The following is a 22,077-nucleotide window of genomic DNA, read 5'->3' as shown; positions in this document are numbered from 1 at the left end:
GAATCGGACTCCGACTACGTTCGGAGTCGGAGTCGGAGGGGAAATTCGACTCTGACTTTTGTCAGAGTCAAAGGTCGGAAATGACAACTCCGACTCCATCAGAGTCGGAGCCCACCCCTAGTTTAGATTTTCTCAAGATTCGGTTCCAAAACTTTTTAAATAAGTAATGGAATCTTGAGTACTTAAAATTTCATTATTTATTTAAAAAATTTAGAGAGTTTATTCTCTATCCTTTCTATCTAACAATTAAAGTTTGAGAAATGATATTTACAATTATTGACTGCGTAAACATTGTATAATCTCTTTGAAAAAATGAGTAAATATGTGACTCACATGAAAAAATTAATTTTTTAATAATAAATCTTACTTTTTTTTTTAAATGATTGTGCTATATTTACACACTCTATGACTTTATGTAACATTACTCTTAAAGTTTAGTAAGAGTAAATATTGGAAAGACTCTCTTTTCTCTTGAATTCAATTGATCTTAATATTATAAAAGGATAAACGAAATACATTTGTACCATTTCTTCCACGAGAAGATAATTTTTATTTTAATTGGTGAACTTTATATTGTAATATCTTTATGATTAAAGATTTTTCTCATGTTATTCTCACCTTTTTCTAAAAATCCAAAAATACTGAAAATTAGAATAAATTTAGCGTAAAATGAAAAAAAAAAAAAAATCCATATACTCTTTTCATTCCTCTTAATAGGACATTGTTATAAGCATTCCAAGTTTTATTACCTTGATTTTATAAATTGATGTATTATCACTCAAAAGTCAGAATAAAAAAAATAAGCTGCATTAATATTTATTATATTAATGATGTAATGAGTTATATAAAAATTCCTATAATTTATAATAAAATTTGTAACAAATTCAACCCTTTTTTAATCAATATTTCTGTTTTAGATTACCGTAGTCGTGGTAGTAGCCGATTATTTCCCATCATCGGTATATAAGCAGAACCGAGAGTCCAACTTTTCTGTCCTTCCAGTGACTTCCTGCTTGGGCTCCGTCTTTCTTTCACTCTCTCTTCTACTGTCCTGAGCGTTTGAAGGGTATCGCCGTCGGTGACGTCCTACACGCGCTGGAGGATCGGATACCGTACAATACGGACGTCGTAGAAGAAGATGAAGATCTTTGTCAAGACTCTCAAGGGTACTCACTTCGAGGTCGAAGTGAAACCCGAAGACACGGTACAGATGCATCTCTCGATCTCTTAATTTTTGTAATTTTTAGTTTTTATGATATTTTTGTTTGATTGTTGTGTAATTAGGGTATTATTTGTATTGCTCTTGAAGTTAATTGTGAATTAGGGTTTCTGTCCTCGTGTTATTTATGCAGACGAAGGCTAGGTTATTATATTTCCTAGTGGTTGGTTTATGTGACCGTGTGATGATTTTGTGAATAATGCTTGAATTTCGCAAAATTGTACCCCGGGCGTGAATTGTAGATTACTGGCTTTGTTTAACTTGGTTCAATTTCGGATTTTTTGTACGTAACGATTTTCAATTACGGGATATTCTTGTATCGTTTTGTTTTGGCGTGCTTTCAGTACCTTTTTTTTATAGTATCCGGCATTCATATGAAGTTGCATTTAGTACTACTGAATGGAAAACCTTCACTTTTTTTTTTTTAATTTCAAGTGTTTTCTTGACAGAATTAGGTGCCAGTTGTATTATTTAGTGTCGGTCTGGTGATATCTCTAAGCCACTTCGTGGCAGTTGTATATTAAAGGTTCGTTTGGTGATAGCACTAAGCTACTTTGAACCTGAAAAAACCTGTCAAGAGTGTTAGCATTGTTGGTTTGTCTTTAAGGATTGATGTAGTGCTCTAGTTAGGCCAAAGGAATGTTCTTTAAAAAAAAATTGTGAACTACTACCACCTGGGAAACGGATTATGTTCTGCAATGCCTGTTCTTCTCTGTATCCTACTGTTCTTAGTAAGCACGATATGAACGTATCTCCATCATGAAGATTTTAATTTTTCTATTAGTAAGTGGTGTAGTTTCAAGTGGCATTTCATGGAATTTTTTCCTATGATGTTCCGAGCTACAAAATCATCCGTTTGTCTTGATTGTTGACTCACTCCAATTACCAATACAGCAAGGGAAACCCAGAAGACCACTTTTTATCACAAGCATAGGTTAGATGCAGTCTGGACATTCAGAAGAGCTTTTAGGATATATATATATATATATATATATACACACACACGGGAGAACAAGGACAAGATTTTTAAAATTGACATAGGGTAGGAGATAAAATAATGAGATACATTGCAGTTTGTATCTTCCTCCCTCTCTCTATAGCACAATAGAGGTGCCAGAATCTTGTTTTTGCTGCATTTTATCTCTAAGAGTCACTTAAGCGTGTGTTTTTACCATTGAAAGAGTTATTGAAGCCATTCTAAGGTTATCCATTGATACTTTCTGTTTGCGCACTTTATAATATGCATTTCAATTTGTTATAAACCTCACCGACTTTTATTTTCTGTTTATGTAATGAGTTTCAGTTCATTTTTTCCAATTCTTTTGTTTTTCCAAATAATATTTCAGGTTACTGATGTCAAGAAAAATATAGAGGCACTACAGGGTTCTGATGTTTATCCTGCCACACAACAGATGCTCATTCATCAAGGGAAAGTTCTGAAGGATGCCACAACACTAGAAGAAAATAAAGTTGCTGATAATAGTTTTGTTGTCATCATGTTAACCAAGGTGAATATGCTTCTCTCGTATGGAGTTTGTCTTTCTCAGTTGAGAAATGACAGGTAGGAAAGGCATGTGGAGACACATGATTTTACCTATTGATAAACAAGTTGCATAACAGTTTGTGATGATTTGCTCAACTCAGCAGAACATTATATGTTTGATTCAAATTTTGGGGTGCAGTCAAGGCGGCTCTTTGGTTTCAATTTTGTCTAGAAAATAGGACTACTGTCTTGGAACAGAGTTTTGCTAAATCCAAGTGCTTTAGTAAATCATTGGCTACCAAGTCCTTAATGCATCTATAAAGATTGACTATAAGGCCAATTTCTGCAGACCAACTAATTACACCACCTTTTTCCTTCTGGTTGGGGCTGGCTATTTAAAAACTGTATATTACCTATGCGGTGTTTATGTTATTATGCCAACAAACAAATTTATTTTTTGCTCTTATGTCCATTGCCTACCTCATTACAGCTTTATTTCTCTAATTGCTGGGACGGGTTCTGCAAAAAGATCATATTCAACCTAGACATAGTTTATGGCCCTAGATAAAGGGTTGTTATCTTGGGATGTCCCAATTAAGTGAGTCTTGGAAGGGGTGGCTTGGATATGGGATCCTACATTTCAACATCTTTTTGCTTGAGGCAGCTACCCTTGCGTTTGATAGCCATTCATATGCCTACAAATGTTAAGTTCCTAGCTTCTAACCACTTCAAAAGAATCTGGAATCCTCACTTTTTGTGGGGAAAATTCTCATTTTATTACTTATATACTCTTTTCCTTTATTTTTTAATTTCAATGATGAAGGTTTTCTTAGTGCATTGCAAGATATGATGCATTTTTTAAAAAAAGAAAAAAAGAGAAAAAAAAAAAAAAAAGCTTTTCAGGTATCTCCTAGGCTCTTAAAATTTAGTTTTTTAAAGTTGGTTCTCTTATAGACACCTTGAGTTAGTTGCTTTAATGTTCTTAGTAATGTATGCATGTTCGAACCATTTTAGAATAAGGTCTCATCAAGTGGAGCCTCAAGTACAACAGCTGCGCCTACAAGCCAAGTAAGTATAGATGATGCTGTTTAAATCTATTCTGCTGAGTTCTGTTAATAGTTAACATCAGCACTCTAGTCATTATTGCCATTTGACATTGCTCTAATTGAGCCACTTACCTGTGTAGGCCCAACCTGTAAGTTCTTCGCCTCCTACCTCAACGCAACCAGCAGCACCAACATCTCAACCTCCTCCTCCGCCAACTGCAGTATCGTGAGTCCATGCCTCCCCCGACCACCCCCCCCCCCCCCCCCCCCCCCCCCCCCACACACACACACACACAAAAAAAAAAAAAAGGAAACTCCTCTTCAAAGCTTAATATGATTTTGAAGTTATTTACTGTCAACCCATTTTCTTTTTATTTTTTTATCTGAATTTTCTTCCTCTCTTTTTTTGAACTGTGCAGAACACAATCTGCCCCCGAAACCACTCCTGTTGCAGTCCCTCCCGCTTCGTGAGTATTGATAATCATAATTTCTGAATAGAAGTCCCATGCATGACAGTTAAGACCTTGTGTTTTCCAGATTGCATAATTTAGAGAACTTAAAAGTTATGATTTTCTGAAATTACCTATAAAAAAGCCGTGATATTATGAAATTAAAGTGAGGTTGAATGATGTGATATATCTTTGACTATGTTTTTTTTCTTATTCTTGTTTTGTTTTATGCAGTTCAGAATCAGATGTCTATGGCCTAGCAGCGTCAAATCTTGTTGCGGGAAATAATTTAGAGGCTACCATTCAGCAGATCCTAGATATGGGTGGAGGAAGCTGGGATCAAGACACTGTTGTCCGTGCTTTACGTGCTGCTTTTAACAACCCTGAAAGAGCTGTCGAATATCTTTATTCTGTAAGTCTTTTTCCACTCTTGGTTTTTCCCAGTGTTTAGGCTTGCCGTTTGTTCTGTAGTTCACCTTGTAATTGGATCCGGTTTGTAAGTTTTTAGTATATTTTCTTTTTGAGCTGTTCATGTTTCAAATCATTTAATAATTGGCTTGTTACATCATCCACATGACTTTCAAGAATGGTCAAGTCGCATATCGGTACAATGTGGTTTTAAGAGTGTATTATCTTGCTACTAATAGGCGTATGAAAAGGTTAATTTTAGGTTGGAAGACCCCCTTATGGTTCTTTTCGAGCTGTCATCTTGCCAGTAAATATTATAGTACTTTTTTTTATCAGTAGTAAATATTATAATACTTACTTATATGACTGCAGGGTCTATTCTTCGCTGAGATTATAAACATCTAGAATTTTCTTGACAGGCTCCGAGAACCACAATCTGCAATGCAAATAGAAAAACTAGAATTGTACTTTGGTCTTTTGATCAATCTTAAAACCATTTTGTATTGGGTGTTGTTTTTAAACCTTAAGGTTTTATCAAGCCATTTTTTGGGCTCCACAGATTATATACATGCTCCTCCTTGACTCCAATTAAAGCTTTAGTAGACTATTAAGCAAATTTGTTCTCATGAATGCGTCAAAGTTTACTTGGTAACCCTAAGTTCCTAATCAATTGGATTTTATTTGCTTACATCTGTTTCTGAGACAATATTATGTCACAAATATTCAAACAAAAAAAATTAACATGCTTGTTTACATTTACATATTTGATTGATTAGCATTAACTACACTGGGTATTATACTATATTGTGTTATGATATTGCTGTAGTTTGAGATTGCTTGATGATATTGAGTACTGATAGAATGCTTTGAGGCTACATTTTTGTGGGGCAATTGGTTATGGAGGAATGCTATCGTTGGTATCATATGAATAGAAGAGGAAACAGTTTTGGCCCTTGGGAGGATTTTGCATGGCGTGAATTTAAACATCATAATGTTAATAAAGTTGCCAATAAAAACCTAAAGACCAGATGGAAACTAGGGATCTTAAGCTGGGGATGTTTGAAGCCAAACTGACGAGCAAATCCTGCACATTTTCCATGAGTGGTGGAATTCTGTGCATTTGAGTGCGTAACTTATCCTGTTTTTTTGCCAACTACATTAGGACCTTGTCTTGTGTGTTGTCTTGAACCTAAATACCAACTGCTGTACTCAAATGTAAGAGCCATGATGAATATGAAACACGTAGCTCATATTACTATCATACTTTTTAATTCTCTATTTCTGTACGGTGGAAGTAAGTATCTCTCTCAATTAGTTATATCAGCAGATTAAGATGAAATTTGATACATTTCAGGGCATTCCTGAGCAAGCTGAGGCTCCTCCGGTTGCTCGAGTTCCTACTAGTGGGCAGGCAGTAAACCCTCCTGCCCAGGCTACACAACCAGCAGCACCTACTAGTGGACCCAATGCAAACCCCCTTGATCTGTTCCCACAGGTAGATACCTTTTTATCAAAAATTTAGGAACTTTACTGGAATTGAGTAAAGGACTTAAATCTTCCTTCACCAGGGTCTTCCCACTATGGGTTCTAACACTGGTGCTGGAACCTTGGACTTCTTGCGGAACAGCCAACAGGTATCTTCTCTATGGTTTTCTTTTTCTAACCTGACCGTCTGGCTTATTGTTTACTCTCTTGTTTGAGGTTCCTAAAGCTTTTATTTTTTATTTTTATTTCAGTTCCAAGCCTTGCGAACTATGGTGCAAGCAAACCCTCAAATATTGCAGGTACTCGTCATGTGTTCATTTCTATTTGGTCATATAAGTAACATATGCTCTAACATTGGTTTCTTATGACATCCTTTTCCATTGCAGCCTATGCTCCAAGAGCTCGGAAAGCAAAATCCGCATCTAATGCGTCTGATTCAAGAGCATCAAGCTGATTTCTTGCGCCTGATTAATGAACCTGTCGAAGGAGAAGGGTGAGATGAGTGTCGTGTTATACGTTGTCTTTTGTTTATATAATTGAATGTATGGATGCTTATGTGCATATTAATTTATAATCAGGAACCTACTGGGTCAGGGGGCTTCAGCAGTGCCACAGGCTGTGACTGTCACCCCTGAGGAGCGTCAAGCCATTGAACGTGTAAGTTTGTCCTCTCTGATTTTCAAATTTTTCTCATCTAATTGTCTTTTGTCATTGCATTTAAAGAGTGAGAATCAGTAAGGGGGACATGCGCCTCAATGCTTTGAAACTCTTGTCAAGTTGTATCCTATTTATTCCTTCTCTAATAAATGTCAGGTAATCGGACTGAATGTCCTGTTTACTCTGTTCTTTATTAACCCATCATATATGCACATTTTTCTGCCCTAAAATGTCTGGATGACCTATTCATATGATAGGTCAACCCAAATGTGCGGTCTGCAGTATATGACTGTCATTACCGTTGCCGTCTTCATCTTTGACTGCAAGTCTAGAAGCTTATTCTCTTCTTTTGTTTGTGTTTTATCGTTTCTTTTTTCAGTAAGAACCCCAAATCTCAGGAGACAAAGTTATGTGGAGGACTATTCATGCATTCTTTACTAACTTGCAATCTTTTTGCAGCTTGAAGCTATGGGCTTTGACCGAGCCCTAGTATTGGAGGTTTTCTTTGCATGTAACAAGAACGAGGAGCTGGCAGCTAACTATCTTTTAGATCACATGCATGAGTTTGAGGACTGATCGAAGTGGTCATCATTTCTTGTTGTCTGCTCTTCTTGTGATGTTAGACTTCTCTGTCTAGTTTATCAATTTGGTTCATCCTTTTGCATTCATTAGCATCTCCAGATTTCTGTTCTAAATATTGTTTACAAAACTACCTAATTTTGTTCTGGGATATGGAAATAATGATTTAATTTAATTCCCGGTTCCTTGTATGTCTGTCGGATGCCATTCATATGCATATTTCTTTTGCTCTGTAGCCTAGGGGACCATCAATGTTGCGTATATAGGGAAAACTGTCTTCTCTCTCTCTCTCTTTTTTAAATAAAATAAAATAAAATCCGTTGTTGAAGCAGTGCAGGATAACAGTGAGTGAGAAGCGCAGTGCAAGGATAAAAAGAATTATCAAGTCATATGAGATTTTTACTCAACTCGGCTTGTCCAGACGTTGAAATTCTGAAATCAAAGCTGAAGGCTTCTGGAACAGAGTTTCAAGTGAAAGTATGTTACATAGAGATGGTTTGCGGAGAGGGGATATTTGGAAGAGGAAACGGAGTTGCATGATGCAGCATGAAATGGAGAAATGAACCTTACACAGCTTGCAACAACAATATTTAAAGAGCTTTGCTATTCATAAATCTCATACATCACAATTTCTTATATTTTTTTATTTTTATTTTTTAAATTACTCTTCTTAAAATAATTGAATTTTTCTACTCATCATCTATATACTACACTTTTAGTAAGAAAAAAATTAAAAAAATAATAAAAAGAGTGGTGCGGTGTGCGAGACTTTTTTCATATTTAAATGAATCCAATTACTTCAACAAGCAGCAGTTCAAAAAGGGCTATAACACGACAGGTTGAATCAGCAAATATTCTAAAAATTCATGCAGGGACGATCAACTATATAACCTAAAATGGTGAAGATTCAAAGATCTCTTACAATGAATATTTTATGCTAGATTGCCCCCGCTCTGCTGCCACAAATTAATGATATCCGTAGCCTGATTGAGGAGAATGATGATCTGCTTCTGAGATATCCAGGGCTTGCTTTCAAGTAACACCTTGACCTCTTCCCAAGCATCTTTCCTCGGCCAGAAGTAGTACGGACTCAACGGGATTGTGCCATGTCCTGGTATCTTCTGGTCGAGTGCAATGCCAATGTTCTTCTCCATCCAAATGAACTTCAACACTAACCTCGGCTTCTCCATTGGCTTCACAACCACCCCAAGCTTCTATATAAAATATATATATAAAAACATAAAACACTTCAATGGCCGATGCTTTGTATGAATGTGGAAAAATAAAAGGGGAAAAATAAAACGGCCAGTTTTGAACGGTTCAATTTATGCCCCAGCTTAATTGTGGCAGATGGGTGACTTGTATTGAGCTCTCAATTGGGTATTCACTAGATTTCGCGTGATTAAAAAAATTCAGAACAAATTAACGAATTCACTAGTTAACTCATAACTTTCACTTATTAGAACTCACACAATTGATGCCACGAAGTTGGAAGTCCCCTCTCCACAAGAAAGAGTTTTCTATTTTCTTTTCCTTCATTTTCTCAGGGGCCAAACATAGCCCTCAGAAAATAATAAACAATAACTATTAACTACACACGAAGAGAGAGAGAGAGTGCGTGCGTGTGCGTGTGAAGGGACCTCTTTATCCGGAGGGGACTCGGAGGAGAAATCATCATCAGCAAGAGTGTCTTCGGCGACAGCTGCTTCAGCGGCCGAAGCTAACGCTGAGGTGGATAGTTTGAAGATTCTCGTCCTTTGACTGGTACTGTGGCGACTCAGTCGTTTTAACTCGGAGTACGAGTGTGAAGGTGGCCTTGCAAAGATTGAGGCTTTTTCTTCAAAGGGTTTGAGGAAGAAGTTTTGGCTAGGGAACGAGGGCTTCAGAGACGCATTGACGCTTGGTTGAATCACCATTGATAACATCTTTCCCTAATTTCACACACAGAAACAGAGCAGAGACACACAGAGAACCATTCTGTTTTTAAGTCTTATTTGAGGATAAGGAAAGTCGAGCAACAGATCCGGGTCAGTTTCAACCCCACTTATCTTCGGACCAGCCTGACCCATCCTGATTTGCTTCCCTTTTTTTTTTTTGGGCTCTTAGGAGTCAGGATCTTTTATGAGACCCATTAAAATTTCAAAGGCAAAAAGACAACTACCATGGAGCATAGAGTCTGCCCTAGAGGGTGTCTCTACTTATTGAGTCACCGTTGCCATATATTATGTTCCATTTCTTCCTTTAAACGACGCCTATTCTTTTCTGCAGCTCAGTTTGTGCCATTCAGTGGGTATTGAGAGACATTTGCTCAGTAATTTGTTCCAGATGAAAAACGAATGGCATGCTGAACAAGTAAACAAACTTAGATTACGTTTGGGTAACGAGGTATAACACTAAATAATATGTAAAAAATAATAATAAAATAATAAATAGTAGTGAAGTATTCTCTAGGCTTGGGTGTCAATGTATTCTGAGAATACCTCACTACTATTTATTATTTTATTATTACTTTCTACTTATTTTTTACTATTATTCAATATTCTATCAATATATTTTTACTACTATTCATAAAATATCTCAAAATATCTCACTACACAAACGTAACTGTTAAACTTGAAGGTTACACGACAAAGATTGCACCCAGTCCAGTGGGACTGACGCATAACCTGCCAATTTTTCCTTTTTTTTTCTCAGCAAGTAATAGATTCATTCCAAAACATAAACTGTTCCATACAACAAAAAAACAAAAGAAAGCAACTAAAACACAAAAATACTAATAATACACATTTTAAGAGGGTGGATCTTTACCATCATGGAAATCCAGCAAACAGTTTGAGATTTTGATGAGTGAGATATTTTCAAACTCTAAGTTAGAATGAGCTCATTGCACAATAAAATATGCGCATTGATTTTGGGACGGATATATCTTTACAGCTCTCCATGCTTGTAGATCTTTGAGTAGAAATCTAGTGTCTCTAGCAATCCTTTCAGCTTTCCAATTAATAGACTTGTGAGGATTGTTGATGGAATTGATTGTATTTAGGGAATCTCTTTCAAGAATAATTTTACTGATTTTTCTTGTATTTAGGGATCAGTGCTCCAATTGTGTTGTGCTACAACAAATTGTATTTTACCTATACGGTTTCTGCACACTGCTATTGAGGTGCTTCCCTCAGGTCTGACTGCCAACTTTTCCTTCTTATTGACAATACAGAACCTTGACCAATGGCAATATAATCCAAATATTTAGCGACATTTTTAAAGCTCATGGTACAATATCTACAACTGCTACAGATGCTTTCTCGAGTACCCAATCTTCTCTAAATCGCTTGTAGTATGAACTCAATCGAAGTCCACAAATATACCTTCTATGGCTGATCCCATGAGAAAGTAACAAAAAAGCCTCTACCCTTAGCTTCTGAAAGTACACCACCTTGTGAATGGGACGACCAAAAGTCTCTTATAGGAAGTCATTCTCCTCATTCCGGCGACCAAAGGACTGGTGCAGTTGCGTGGCTTCACTTTGTATGGTTCTCTCCTCCAAAAATCCACGAAAAGGTGCACAACCAGTTCATGGTCTAATAAAAGAACGAGGGAAAGTGATGGTGTAGGAAGATGAAGGGTGCCTTTCTGAAGCCATGCTATAACGTAAATGCCTGTTCATGGCAGAATAAATATTCAAGTACATTAACAGGTGATATATCGGTAGCAAACTTTATAATGCGCTTTGATGGCTACAAGCCTACAATTATTCCATGCTTTGTTCAGGATGAAGCTTGGCTAGCCACAATGAGCAGAGACTACTTCGCTTCCTTTTGAAAGGTGTTGTCCATGAAATTACTTTTTAAGTGCTTTTTTTTTTTTTTGTTGGGGGGGGGGGGGGGGGGTGTATAAAGATATGGAGAAAGATACGGTATTTAAGTATAAAAAATTTGGCTACTTGATGGATATACTGCAATCAAAAGAAGTAACACAAGTTAGAAAAGTACATACTACATATATATATATATATATATATATATATATATATACACGCATATGCATCAATGAAACAAAAGGTACGGGGCATATTAAAATAAACTTGTTACATGTATAAAGAGATTACATAAAACTAAACTCACAAATTAACTTGGTTTCATGAGATCCGTTAGATTTATTTTACAATAAAAATAAATTTACAATTCTGACGTATCGATCATATCAAAACACATCAATTTCTAGATTTACTTTTATATAATCCTTTGTGACTAAAATATTTATCATCTTAAAAAGCTATACATCTCAGATTTATGCATATCCTTGGCCCAAAACTTTTGGGTTTGGTCCCAGGCCGTCAACTAGAGACAAAGCCATATATATCTCGAATATGGTGTATCTCCCTGGACCGTAGTAGAAATACCAAAAATTAGAGTGTCATCATGAGGAAAGGAATTCGATTGTTTTAGCAATGAAAGCACAAGTTTTTCAGTGGGAATGAACATAAACCTCCTCCTGTAACATCCATATCTATGAGAGGGTGGTGAATTGGATCGCGCATTGCTTGAGAAGAAGAAGCACCTGACCTTTGTAATGATTCCAATAAGTTTCAATAGAAATATTGACGACCTATTGGAATATAAACACAATAGAGCTAGGCTTTCCTTGTGTCGTTATACCTTCTTTAATATGAAAAAGTGAACAACTATAATATACAGCATGAAGTAGTAGGTAGCAGAGAATAATGCTTCTCTATTAAGGTGAGAACCTCAAGGTTGAGTCCTTAGGGTTTTAACAGATGGGTCATGGGTGGAAATGATCTCTAGCCTTTCTGGCGTTTAGTGACCAGGTAGCAGAGGATCATATCCTTGAGCTAGAAAGGGTCCTTTAGCCTATTAGGAAATAGGTTAACATTTCATTCCTATTGATCAGCGTCTATTCTATGGTGAATTATATTATAAATTTAAGTTTTTTTTGTATTTATAAATTTAAATTATATTATAATTTGGATCCAAAAAAATAATTTTTTAGACCCAATGGGCTAGCCTAGGCGAGGGGCGGGGTGGATGGCATTTTTTACCCCACCCCCCGCCTCCTAAGGCGGGGGGCGGGTTGAAAACCCCTCCCCTGCATGGTGAGGGGCCGGGTGCAGGGAAGGGTCCCCCACCCTGCATCATGGAGGTAACACCCTAAAACTTCAGTTTGAAAAAGAAAAAGTCCAGAGACCAAGAAACAAGATAGGCCCATCAGGTCATCGAATAATATCCGAAACTGCTTTACCAGGATGAGCTCTGCTACAGCCATCAAAAAAGTGGCCCGAAGATATCTCCCGAATAGTGTATTTTTCTTTTTTATTTTTCTTTTATTTTTTTTCATGTATTTTTTTAATCATCATAAACATTTTTTAAAAAAATAAAAAATTCACAATATCATTAAAAAATATTTTCTCAATCATTAAGTAAAAAAAAAAAAGACATTCAGGACACATTCGAGATCCAAATTTAGGACCAAAGCCTTTCTATTACCAGGATTAATTATTATAATATTGTCAAATCATTTATACTACAGTACACACAGGCTCGTGTCTGCAAATCCTTTGAAAAAAAATATATTGTCTGCACAAATTATTTTTCAAGTATATTACATATTACTTTTCAGCCTTTTTATCTAGGGAAAAAAAATACAACTATACTTGCATGAGATTTTCCAAATCAGTTCTTCTATATATAGTCAGTAGATACAACAAGCGTGCAGTCGTCTATGCCATGTCAGATTTAAAATGAATTCTTCCTCTCTCATGAGCTCGGTCTCTTTCTCATTAGCTCGGTCTTTCTCTCTCATCAACTCCATCATCTAGGTCTCTCTCTCTCCTCAGCTCTTCTCATCTCTTTCTCTCATCAGCTTGGTCTCTCTCTCATTAAGTGTCTCTACGTCAGTCACGTTTGCACGTCGTTTGCATCAAGCACTTGCAATAAGCATTTTTCTTTCCAAAATAGTTGATATGGTCGCTATATATGATCCATTTATTTTTTCTCCAACAATATTATATTAATTATTTTGGTTCACTAAGCAAGAAATTAAGGCCATAAATAACTGGATGAGAAATATTGTAATTCGATTGATCATGTTAATTAGAGGCGATTCTTGTAAAAAATAAGGTTAAGTACAGATGGTACGTACGTACCTGGATATTTTTGGGCAATAATGGCAGAAATAAACAGATTATGATGCCCCTTGATGCTGAACCATATATGAAGGGTGAAAATATTCTCTATTCCACTTTTTTTTTCCTCCACTCCATGATACTGTGTGGCAGTGGCGTGGAACATTAAATAAAGCAAAGTTATGTATACTTTATACGATGAATACTCTCAAAATCACAAAGCATCAATACAAAGAATCATTTGATCACAAGATGTTTGTGCTCGTGAAGTAAGCTAGCTATAACTGGCCTGATCAAAAGTCATGCATGCATAGGGTCCGAAAAGATGCCTTTTTTTTTGGTGTATCGAAGATGGACCAGCTGCCTTTTTGTGTGTCATTTAGCCGGTGAGAACCAAATTAACGCGAGTAGATAGTTCAAATGACTTGGAAATGTGATGGTACTGATTGTATGGTCGAGTAGATAGCATCGATCGGCATGCATCATCTAGCTTTTTAAACTGGCCTGAGGCGATGTCCCCGCGCGCGTGCATCTCGGACAATCACAATCGTCATCCTCAAGTAACCAAGTTGGACTAGATAATCCCATTGTCGTGAGGATTGTTCTGGTTTGATGGTTTGAGCTTGGAGTTTGTCCCGGATGGTTTCTCTCTTACTTCAACTCTTTGTAAGTCTTAAAGCTCTGTTATGCTAGTTTTCATCGTGAGGGTAGCCAGCTGTGGTCTATATGGTCTCTATGCTAGCAAATTGTTTCTGTATAATTAGAGCTCTGCTTGGAGCAGAGCTGTGTTGCAAGGGTTATGCCCAATTTTGAATTGGGTCCTTTCAAATAAATAGAACATCACTCAAGACTAGCTAGCACTTAAATAACACTCGAAAAGACATTTGATGATTTTTTCAAAATGGCAATTATCCAAAAAAAAAAAAAAAAGTAAACGGAATTTCGAGATTGACAGACAAGGATATAAAAATATGCCGCCAACATTCGAAGCACGATTAATTGTCGATCTTCAAGCTTTAGTTGCCTAGTTATAGTCTAAGATTCTTACACGAATATTTGGATCCATACTTCAACCCGCCGGCCTGTAAGATTTGGATCTTCAAGCTTAGTTTCCTAATTTGTACATCAGTACTGTTACCATCACCTTCCTGCACTAGGCGGTGCAAATTACTTGTAAGTTCCCATCTTTCAGTATATACTTCGGGTCTGCATGCCATTAATATTTCTGGAATTAATCTTAAATCACGCAACCAGGGGGAGCCATTGCTCGAGGGTTGCACCATGGGCATGGAAGGTCACGGTTATATAGCCCCTCGAGTCGAGGGATAAGTGCATCTGAAGGCAATAGGGTTTGTACTACTGACCAAGTTCGTGACTCTCCTCTAAAGAAAGTTTGGATCAACATGGCACCCTTAAATGGCCATATAAGGGTGCAGGATTCCGATCGATGCGACACTTGACCAGACAATACATGCGTAGGGAAGGAAGGAATTAAACTAGCTATTACTTGGCACTCATATACTTTGTATATAATGATGTTACAGGACAATATTTATAAGGCATGACTAGTATCTTTTAGTCTACTTGTTTCTGTTTTATGAGCACAAACTTCTTGAATAAAATGAGACATGACTCAGCAACTCTTTATTCATACTAGCACATGCAGGTACATATATAGTTAATATTGATACGGCAAACTAGCTAGCAACACTTATATCATCGCAAAAAAGCAGTAAAAGAATAAAAAGACAATAAATGAAGAAAAACAATTCGATCGGTAGTCATTCATTGATGAAAGCCTTGAGGTGAGACATCATGTCATGGATTCGAGTTTGAGATAGCTGAGAGTTATGCAGAATTTGAAATGAATGCCCTACGCCTTTGTACATCACTGTTTCCACCCTTTTCCCTGCGCTAATCAAGGCAGAGCAAAATTCCAAATTCCTATCCTTCAGTATATCCATCTCTGATATGCATACCATTATGGTTGGCAGTCTTAAATCACGCAACTTGGCTGCGCCATTTGCCAGAGGGTTGCACCAAGGATGGTCACGTTTAGCTCCGAGAGGCAGAGATAAACGCCAATATGCAAGAGAGACCGATAGGGTCAACGCCGAATTAGGTGGTTGATTGGTATACCTTTCGGACCAAGTTAATGCCTCTCCACCAAAGAAAGGTTGGATCAGGATGATACCCTTGAGAGACAATGGCCTTATAATGGTGGATTCGGATGGGCCACGCGACCCTAGCCTTGTGGCGACATTGTAAGCAATATTGGCCCCTGAACTGTCACCGGCTAGGTACATATTAGAAAGATTGCAATGCCTCAGCCACCATTTGTCCTCGCTAGAACTATTTAGTAGAGCTTGCTGTTTCACCCACATAAGAGTGTTGAAACCATCCTCATATGCAGCAGGCAGACGATTCTCCGGGGCTAAACGATAATTCACAGAGATAATGACACAATTCGCTTTAGAAGCAAGGTTGGACAGAAACTCACTGTAACAGCTCCAGGCAGCAGAACCAATACAAAATCCACCTCCATGAAAGTAAACAAGCAATGGAAGCTTGCCAGGACAGCTCGGGACATATATGCGTGCCCACAAACTAGTGCACTTATCGACGACAACATCGTTTGCTGTCACTCCACGCTCTAATCCCATGGTGCACGGGACAATAGGGACAATTGGAGGCCTTTCGACGTGTCCATCTTTGAAGACTTTAATGAGACCTTCAATCTCTTCAATGACTCCATGCTGTTGAGGGTTCCTGCCAACTTGGAGGTTAGACCTTGGATCAAGGGAAATGGAGGCCATTCTTTTAGTTCTCATAAGATGAGTGGAAGAGAATGGTCTTTGTGGGGTGGGTGAGTGTCACTGCGTTCAAGGGTAATTATATAAAACACACGAAGATTAGGCCAAGGAAGCTTCCCCATCTTTTTATCTGGTAAGTGGGCCATCGAGCTCACCATAATATATATGCCAACATTTGGATTCTCATATGAGGTAAAGGTCACATTTAATTATATATATATCCTTTAGTTAAACACCCATTGAAATTCATAATTGTAACGTAATTCATGTGGACTGCATTCAACTCTAATTAGATATATATACTAGCCATATATTAGTAACTAGAACAATATCTCAATGTAAACTCAGCAGCAGCATTTGATCAACCTCATGACTAGTACTACGTCTTATTCTAATCTTATCCCTGAAGGTGAACATACAAGAGAGAACGAAGCATCTTTTTTTCAATGCCCGTGAAATGATGTAGATCAATGCATTTGATAATAGAGTACTGCTGCTAATTCCTTCTAAATATTATTTTTCCTGTTTCTTCTATTGGTAGAAGAATCACTTCTAAATACTAGAATTTTGTTATGCCAAACAATTAATTCTAGGATAAATTTGGTATGGACGATTTGTATATCACTACAATAAAATTGTTTATTTGTGACGAGTTATTTTTTATAAAAATAATTATTTTTTGTTAAAATAAATTTATTTTTATCGTAAATAATTATTCTTATTATAAATAATTAATTATAAATATTTATTTTTCTTGTAGTACGCAGGACTTGGTCGAATATTAGTGATTAAAAAATTGAATATTCTTGTCGTTTCAAGTTCATGCAAATGGGCGCAGTCAACTTTATTCTCCATATATCCCACTTTCTTCTCATTCCATGCTTTTTGACTGGTACTTATTTTCTAATTATTCCTCTTCCCCTTTATTTGCCGCGGGCACGCACGCAAGGGACGTCGGTGGGGGACGTGTTTTTATCAGTTTCCCTGGCATAATCTCTAAGAAATCAAGCTAAATTTCTCTCCTCATAAGAAATGAAACTGAAGTTGAACCATATATATGAGGAGATACACGTAGAAGACGAAAAGCCAAATTAAGATACGTACACATGAATACGTATACGTACGTACGATGACATGATCAATATAATCGTGCAAAATATGAAGTTATGCGCGCGCATATATATATATATATATATATATATATATACACGGAAATGGCCTCGAATGCGTTAGTCTTGGGATGCACCTGACATAATAATTTAAATAAAAAAAAGTAAAAAAGTCAGTAATTTATTTGTCTGAGAAAAAAAAAATACAAGATTAAATAAAGACAAAAAATAAAGATTAAAAAAAATCTAAATTTCAGCAAAGTATGAGCATTGGTCTGCATTCATATTGGATTATCTATTTATACTCTATATAATAATAAAATATTATTAATTTAATATTAATAACTTTTTGGTAAAGCATGATCCTTCATTGAATTCTATAAGGGAGCTACACGTCAAATGATCAAGGGTCTTAAGGACCTTTTGGTAAAACATAATCATTCATTAAATTCTACAAGAGAGTTACACGCAATGTTTTGAATACCGTACCGGATGCCGTACCGGTCAAGGCACTAGAACTAAATATTTCAGTACCGGTACCGGTACCGTTTTGTGTACCGTTTCGGGATAGTCGATATATGAATAAATTATATATATAAATATTATATGTATATAAATTATATTTCAAAATAATAGTCTATATATGAATAAATTATATATAAATACATATATATAAAAATTATAAATAGCCTAGTCTGAATTGGGGGTAAAAAATGAGCTTGTAGTGTGAAAAAAAAAATTAAGACCGAAATATCTGCCAGTACAAGCCGAAATATTGGCCAGTACAGCCGGTATTTGGGCCGGTACGAAATATATATAGTACCTGTACCGGCCCAGTGTCCGGTACGGCAAATACCGACCGTACCGGTACGGTATTAATAACAGTGGTTACACGTCAAATGGTCAAGAGTTTTAAAAACTTTTTAGTAAAACAGGACTTAACGAAAAAACAAGAAAAGTTAATGAAAAAATAACAAAAATTATTATTCACAATTAGATAGTCATTTATTATAATAGAATAGATACATGTGTGTATCTGGCATGTATTTATTTGTGTGTGTGTTTTACTAATAAATGACCTAGAAGTTAGAACCGGCGCTTTCAACTTTCAAGTTTGGAAAATAAATTCTGAATTCCAAAGTCACCAGACTGATCTCATTTCCATTTAAAGTGCTTTTGCATTCATTTTTTGCAAAAATTCCCCAGGAAGCTTGCTACTGATATAAAGAGACGGGATATCATATTAATCTTAGCATTTTCCTCGTGGAAGATATGCCAAACTTGGTATTCCTACTTCTAAGATCACAATCTGTACACAGTAACTTCAGACATAAATAATTGATGGTTTAGCCACATATTGTCAAATGATCATCATGTTAAACGGCCGTACGTGTATCTCCATGGAGAGATGTGTATATTTACATGTAGTTGCTGAAATGTTTTTTGGTGCCTCGCTTATTTGCTCAGTACTGAACAACGCACTTAACTACCGATCGATACAATTAGCTGTAGCAACCCTGGACGAGGCGAACAATTAGCTAGCTGAATTCAGCTTCGATCATTGCCTATAACATAAACATGCAATATTGCTCTTAAAAGTACGTAGCTAGGTCTTATGCATGTAGAAGATCATTTTCTACCATAGATCTAATCTGACATGCTCGATTGCTTAAAACTCCAAGGTGTACTTGATCTCCCAGACATCAAAGTACCTCGAACAATTCAGATTCTAGAGAGATCTCTCAGTGGGAACTATGACTTACGGTGAGAATTTATATTCTTTTCAGCCTCAAACCCCACCAGAAATCAGTCATCCAAGCCCCATGCAGGGTTTGCACATGATGATGTTGCATTCTTTATTCTTTATAATATTCCTTCCTTTCTTCCCCTCCTTTTTGGACCACCTCTATCCATGCACTGAGGGAGAGAGTAACCCAAGAAAAAGATAGAGCGGACGCGCGCGGTACTGGATGATGAAATCTTAGATGATGAACTTGATCTAATTATGGTAAATGCATGGGTACAAAAGGGCACTTAATTTTCCACATGATAAGGTCAGTAACCACTGTAACAAGGCCAAAGGCAGCTAATTAAGTTTGTTATGAAGTGGCAGCGTAGATATATGTAGAATTAATTAATTGAACACCATCTTTTGGTTCTGTATCTCCAAAAGCAGGAATATATGATTAGATGGCAGCTAAGTTAGTCAAAGATGCGAGGTAGGAACATTGAGATGAAAATTAAAAATTGAATAAAATATTATTAGAATATTATTTTTTAATATTATTATTGTTTTGAGTTTTGAAAAAATTGAATTGTTTATTATATTTTATATATAAATTTGTGAAAATTGTAACGATGAGATGAAATAAGATGAGATAGGTTGAGATTACTCTCAACCCAAACCGAGCCAAGTGGCCGGAGTTCAAATAGCAGTTTGGAGCTTCCAGATCTCCATAAAGCAGAGAAATAACTTATTAGCAATATTTCACTTGCTCTTTCTTCTCGAACCAATCCCATCGCATTTTTGGAACCCACTACGAACCCACTATAGATGGATCAATTCATCGAACCCACCCCCCATCTTCTGCCATTTCACCAGCAGAGAAAGAAACTCTGTCCCTGCATTCAGCCCAACAAATCCTGATAGCATAAGTTTTTTTTTTTCTCCAAGAACTACATATATTCATGTACAATATTTATCAAAATAGATTGCAAATTGTAATTTGAAAATTTTCAATCTACAAATTTCATAACCTTTACTCAAAGAATTCGGCACCTTCAACATTATGAATCTTGGGGTCCTTTGAACAATTAATTTCATAATAGGTTCATAGGTCCGTTTGGTAGTTGGTATAGGGGGTTGAGAATCATTCTTATGTTGCACAACAATTCCTCACATAAGGTTGAGACATTTTCTGTTCTTTGAAGATCTTCTAATCTTCCTCCAAGAATATGGAGTTTTGATGGTGGTGGTGGTGAGAAACAGGTGACCATTGTGCCACTTTGCGATGAATGCAACTTAAAGATGGATATTCTGAAAGAGATGGTGAGACATTCGAGAGAGGGAGAGAGAGAGAGAGTATCTTAGTGAGATCGACGGTGGATAGAGAGGCGAACAGATTGGGAGGGGGGACGATGAGCAATGAGGGAAGGGTGGGGGAAATCGGGTTTTTTTTTTGGAAGGGCACAATGAATCGGGGTTATTTGGGAGGGGGAAGAAGGGCACAGTGAATCGGATACACTACATGCCCTTCTATTCTTCATCTTGGTGAAGCTTCTACGTGTCATATTGTTATTAGTAAAACTTCATTTTACATCCATCCGGCTGGTAGCTCCTCCCATTTCTATAAGATATAACATCAATATCAATACAAATATCAATTAGGGCCGATAATTTTTTATGTAACCTGCAAATTTGACAATGAATTAGAGTCCAAGAATCTGATTTGTTTAATTAGATGGATGAGTTAGGATTGGCTCATATATATATATATAATATATATATAGGACACTGTTACTTGAACCGAAAAAGCCAACCGATATAATGGACTGGCATTTAATTTGTAATTTTTTTTCTTTTATTTTCTTTCAAACATTTTTAAACATCTTTAAATAATTTTTTTCCTTAAAATACATATATTTACTAATAGTCACTTTTTTTAACTATTAAAAAAAAAAGCATTGGTCTACTCCATCGGTCTATCCCATCTGTTAGAATAGCATTTTTCAATATATATATATTATCCCAATTTACAGGAAAACATGAATTTCTGATTTTATTGACCCAGACCAATTGATTTTGACCTAGAGCATTATAAAGTACAAAAAAACTCCTAAAAAATGACTCTTTTAGAGGAATATAAAATATTCTCATTTGAGTCCATATATCAATATCAATATGAATTGGGGTTGATAATTTTTTATTTATTTATCTTTTATGTTACCTTCAAATCCAATAATGGATTAGAGTCGAAGAATCTGATACGTTTAACTAGATGGATGAGTTAGGATTGACTCATATATATAAACTTCAATTTCAAATTATTAGGTCGGACTAATGTGCAAAGCATTATTAGGTCGGAATAATGTGCAAAGCATGTTTACCTAGTTCGACGATGAGCCAATATTGAATAGTAATGCATTTTTTATACTTTCTAATAATATTTTATATTATTATTGACTCTTTAATTTTAATTTTTTTATTATTATTATGATCATCTTTATTATTTTATTTTACTATTACAAAAGTTGTTGTGTATTTTGTGTTAAGGTATTTTCTTATATATTATTTTGATTTTTCAGATTGGGCCTTCTGTGTCATAATAATATATTATATAAATTTCAATTTTCTAATAATATTTTATATTATTATTGGCTCTTTAATTTCAAATTATTATTATTATTATTATTATTATTATCATTTTCATTATTTTATTTTACTATTATAAAAGTTGTTGTGTATTTTGTGTAAAGGTGTTTTCTTATATATTATTTTCGTTTTTCGGACTGGGCTTTCTATGTCACAATAATATATTATATAAACTTCAATTTTCTAATAATATTTTATATTATTATTGGCTCTTTAGTTTCAAACTTTTATTATTATTATTATGATCGTCTTCATTATTTTATTTTACTATTGCAAAAGTTGTTGTGTAATTTATGTTAATGTGTTTTCTTATATATT

At 35.8% G+C, this 22,077-nt stretch overlaps 3 protein-coding genes across 4 annotated transcripts; 1 reads left to right on the top strand and 2 right to left on the bottom strand.

Moving 5' to 3' along the window:
• Nucleotides 1–912: 912 nt before the first annotated feature.
• LOC121250268 (ubiquitin receptor RAD23c-like) lies at nucleotides 913–7,517 on the top strand. 2 transcript variants are annotated; one of them, XM_041149341.1, is made up of 12 exons: nucleotides 913–1,204; nucleotides 2,632–2,727; nucleotides 3,717–3,770; nucleotides 3,889–3,974; nucleotides 4,168–4,215; nucleotides 4,432–4,609; nucleotides 5,960–6,100; nucleotides 6,174–6,239; nucleotides 6,342–6,389; nucleotides 6,477–6,583; nucleotides 6,669–6,747; nucleotides 7,207–7,517. In XM_041149341.1, exons 1-12 carry the CDS (start codon nucleotides 1,139–1,141, stop codon nucleotides 7,321–7,323), a joined length of 1,086 nt encoding a protein of 361 aa, XP_041005275.1. In that variant the 5' UTR covers nucleotides 913–1,138; the 3' UTR covers nucleotides 7,324–7,517. The 2 variants fall into 2 exon arrangements, with proteins under 2 accessions (XP_041005275.1, XP_041005274.1); XM_041149340.1 differs by having other exon boundaries at nucleotides 2,566–2,727.
• A 592-nt stretch (nucleotides 7,518–8,109) lies between these two features.
• Nucleotides 8,110–9,395, bottom strand: LOC121248054 (30S ribosomal protein 3, chloroplastic). The gene is made up of 3 exons (XM_041146410.1): nucleotides 9,300–9,395; nucleotides 8,967–9,257; nucleotides 8,110–8,540 (listed from the first exon to the last, which is right to left on the bottom strand). Exons 1-3 carry the CDS (start codon nucleotides 9,393–9,395, stop codon nucleotides 8,259–8,261), a joined length of 669 nt encoding a protein of 222 aa, XP_041002344.1. The 3' UTR covers nucleotides 8,110–8,258.
• Nucleotides 9,396–15,221: 5,826 nt separating this feature from the next.
• LOC121250423 (probable carboxylesterase 17) lies at nucleotides 15,222–16,323 on the bottom strand. The gene has a single exon (XM_041149558.1). The coding sequence runs from the start codon at nucleotides 16,294–16,296 to the stop codon at nucleotides 15,247–15,249; it is 1,050 nt and encodes a 349-aa protein (XP_041005492.1). The 5' UTR covers nucleotides 16,297–16,323; the 3' UTR covers nucleotides 15,222–15,246.
• Nucleotides 16,324–22,077: the final 5,754 nt, after the last annotated feature.

Source organism: Juglans microcarpa x Juglans regia, chromosome 2D, assembly GCF_004785595.1.
Source record: "Juglans microcarpa x Juglans regia isolate MS1-56 chromosome 2D, Jm3101_v1.0, whole genome shotgun sequence".
Classification (NCBI taxonomy): domain Eukaryota; kingdom Viridiplantae; phylum Streptophyta; class Magnoliopsida; order Fagales; family Juglandaceae; genus Juglans; species Juglans microcarpa x Juglans regia.
The sequence above is the reverse complement of the archived record's forward strand: the minus strand, read 5'-3'. Positions and strand labels throughout refer to the sequence as shown.

What these genes read in the sequence shown, in the direction of transcription:
- LOC121250268 (XM_041149340.1), top strand. Translation starts at nt 1,139, where the DNA reads ATGAAGATCTTTGTCAAGACTCTCAAGGGTACTCACTTCGAGGTCGAA. An exon ending in AAGTGAAACCCGAAGACACG is followed by an intron (nt 1,205 to 2,565) that starts GTACAGATGCAT and finishes ATAATATTTCAG; the next exon opens with GTTACTGATGTCAAGAAAAA. An exon ending in TTGTCATCATGTTAACCAAG is followed by an intron (nt 2,728 to 3,716) that starts GTGAATATGCTT and finishes GAACCATTTTAG; the next exon opens with AATAAGGTCTCATCAAGTGG.
- LOC121248054 (XM_041146410.1), bottom strand. Translation starts at nt 9,395, where the DNA reads ATGGGTCAGGCTGGTCCGAAGATAAGTGGGGTTGAAACTGACCCGGAT. An exon ending in TAAGACTTAAAAACAGAATG is followed by an intron (nt 9,258 to 9,299) that starts GTTCTCTGTGTG and finishes GTGTGAAATTAG; the next exon opens with GGAAAGATGTTATCAATGGT. An exon ending in AGTCCCCTCCGGATAAAGAG is followed by an intron (nt 8,541 to 8,966) that starts GTCCCTTCACAC and finishes TATTTTATATAG; the next exon opens with AAGCTTGGGGTGGTTGTGAA.
- LOC121250423 (XM_041149558.1), bottom strand. Translation starts at nt 16,296, where the DNA reads ATGAGAACTAAAAGAATGGCCTCCATTTCCCTTGATCCAAGGTCTAAC.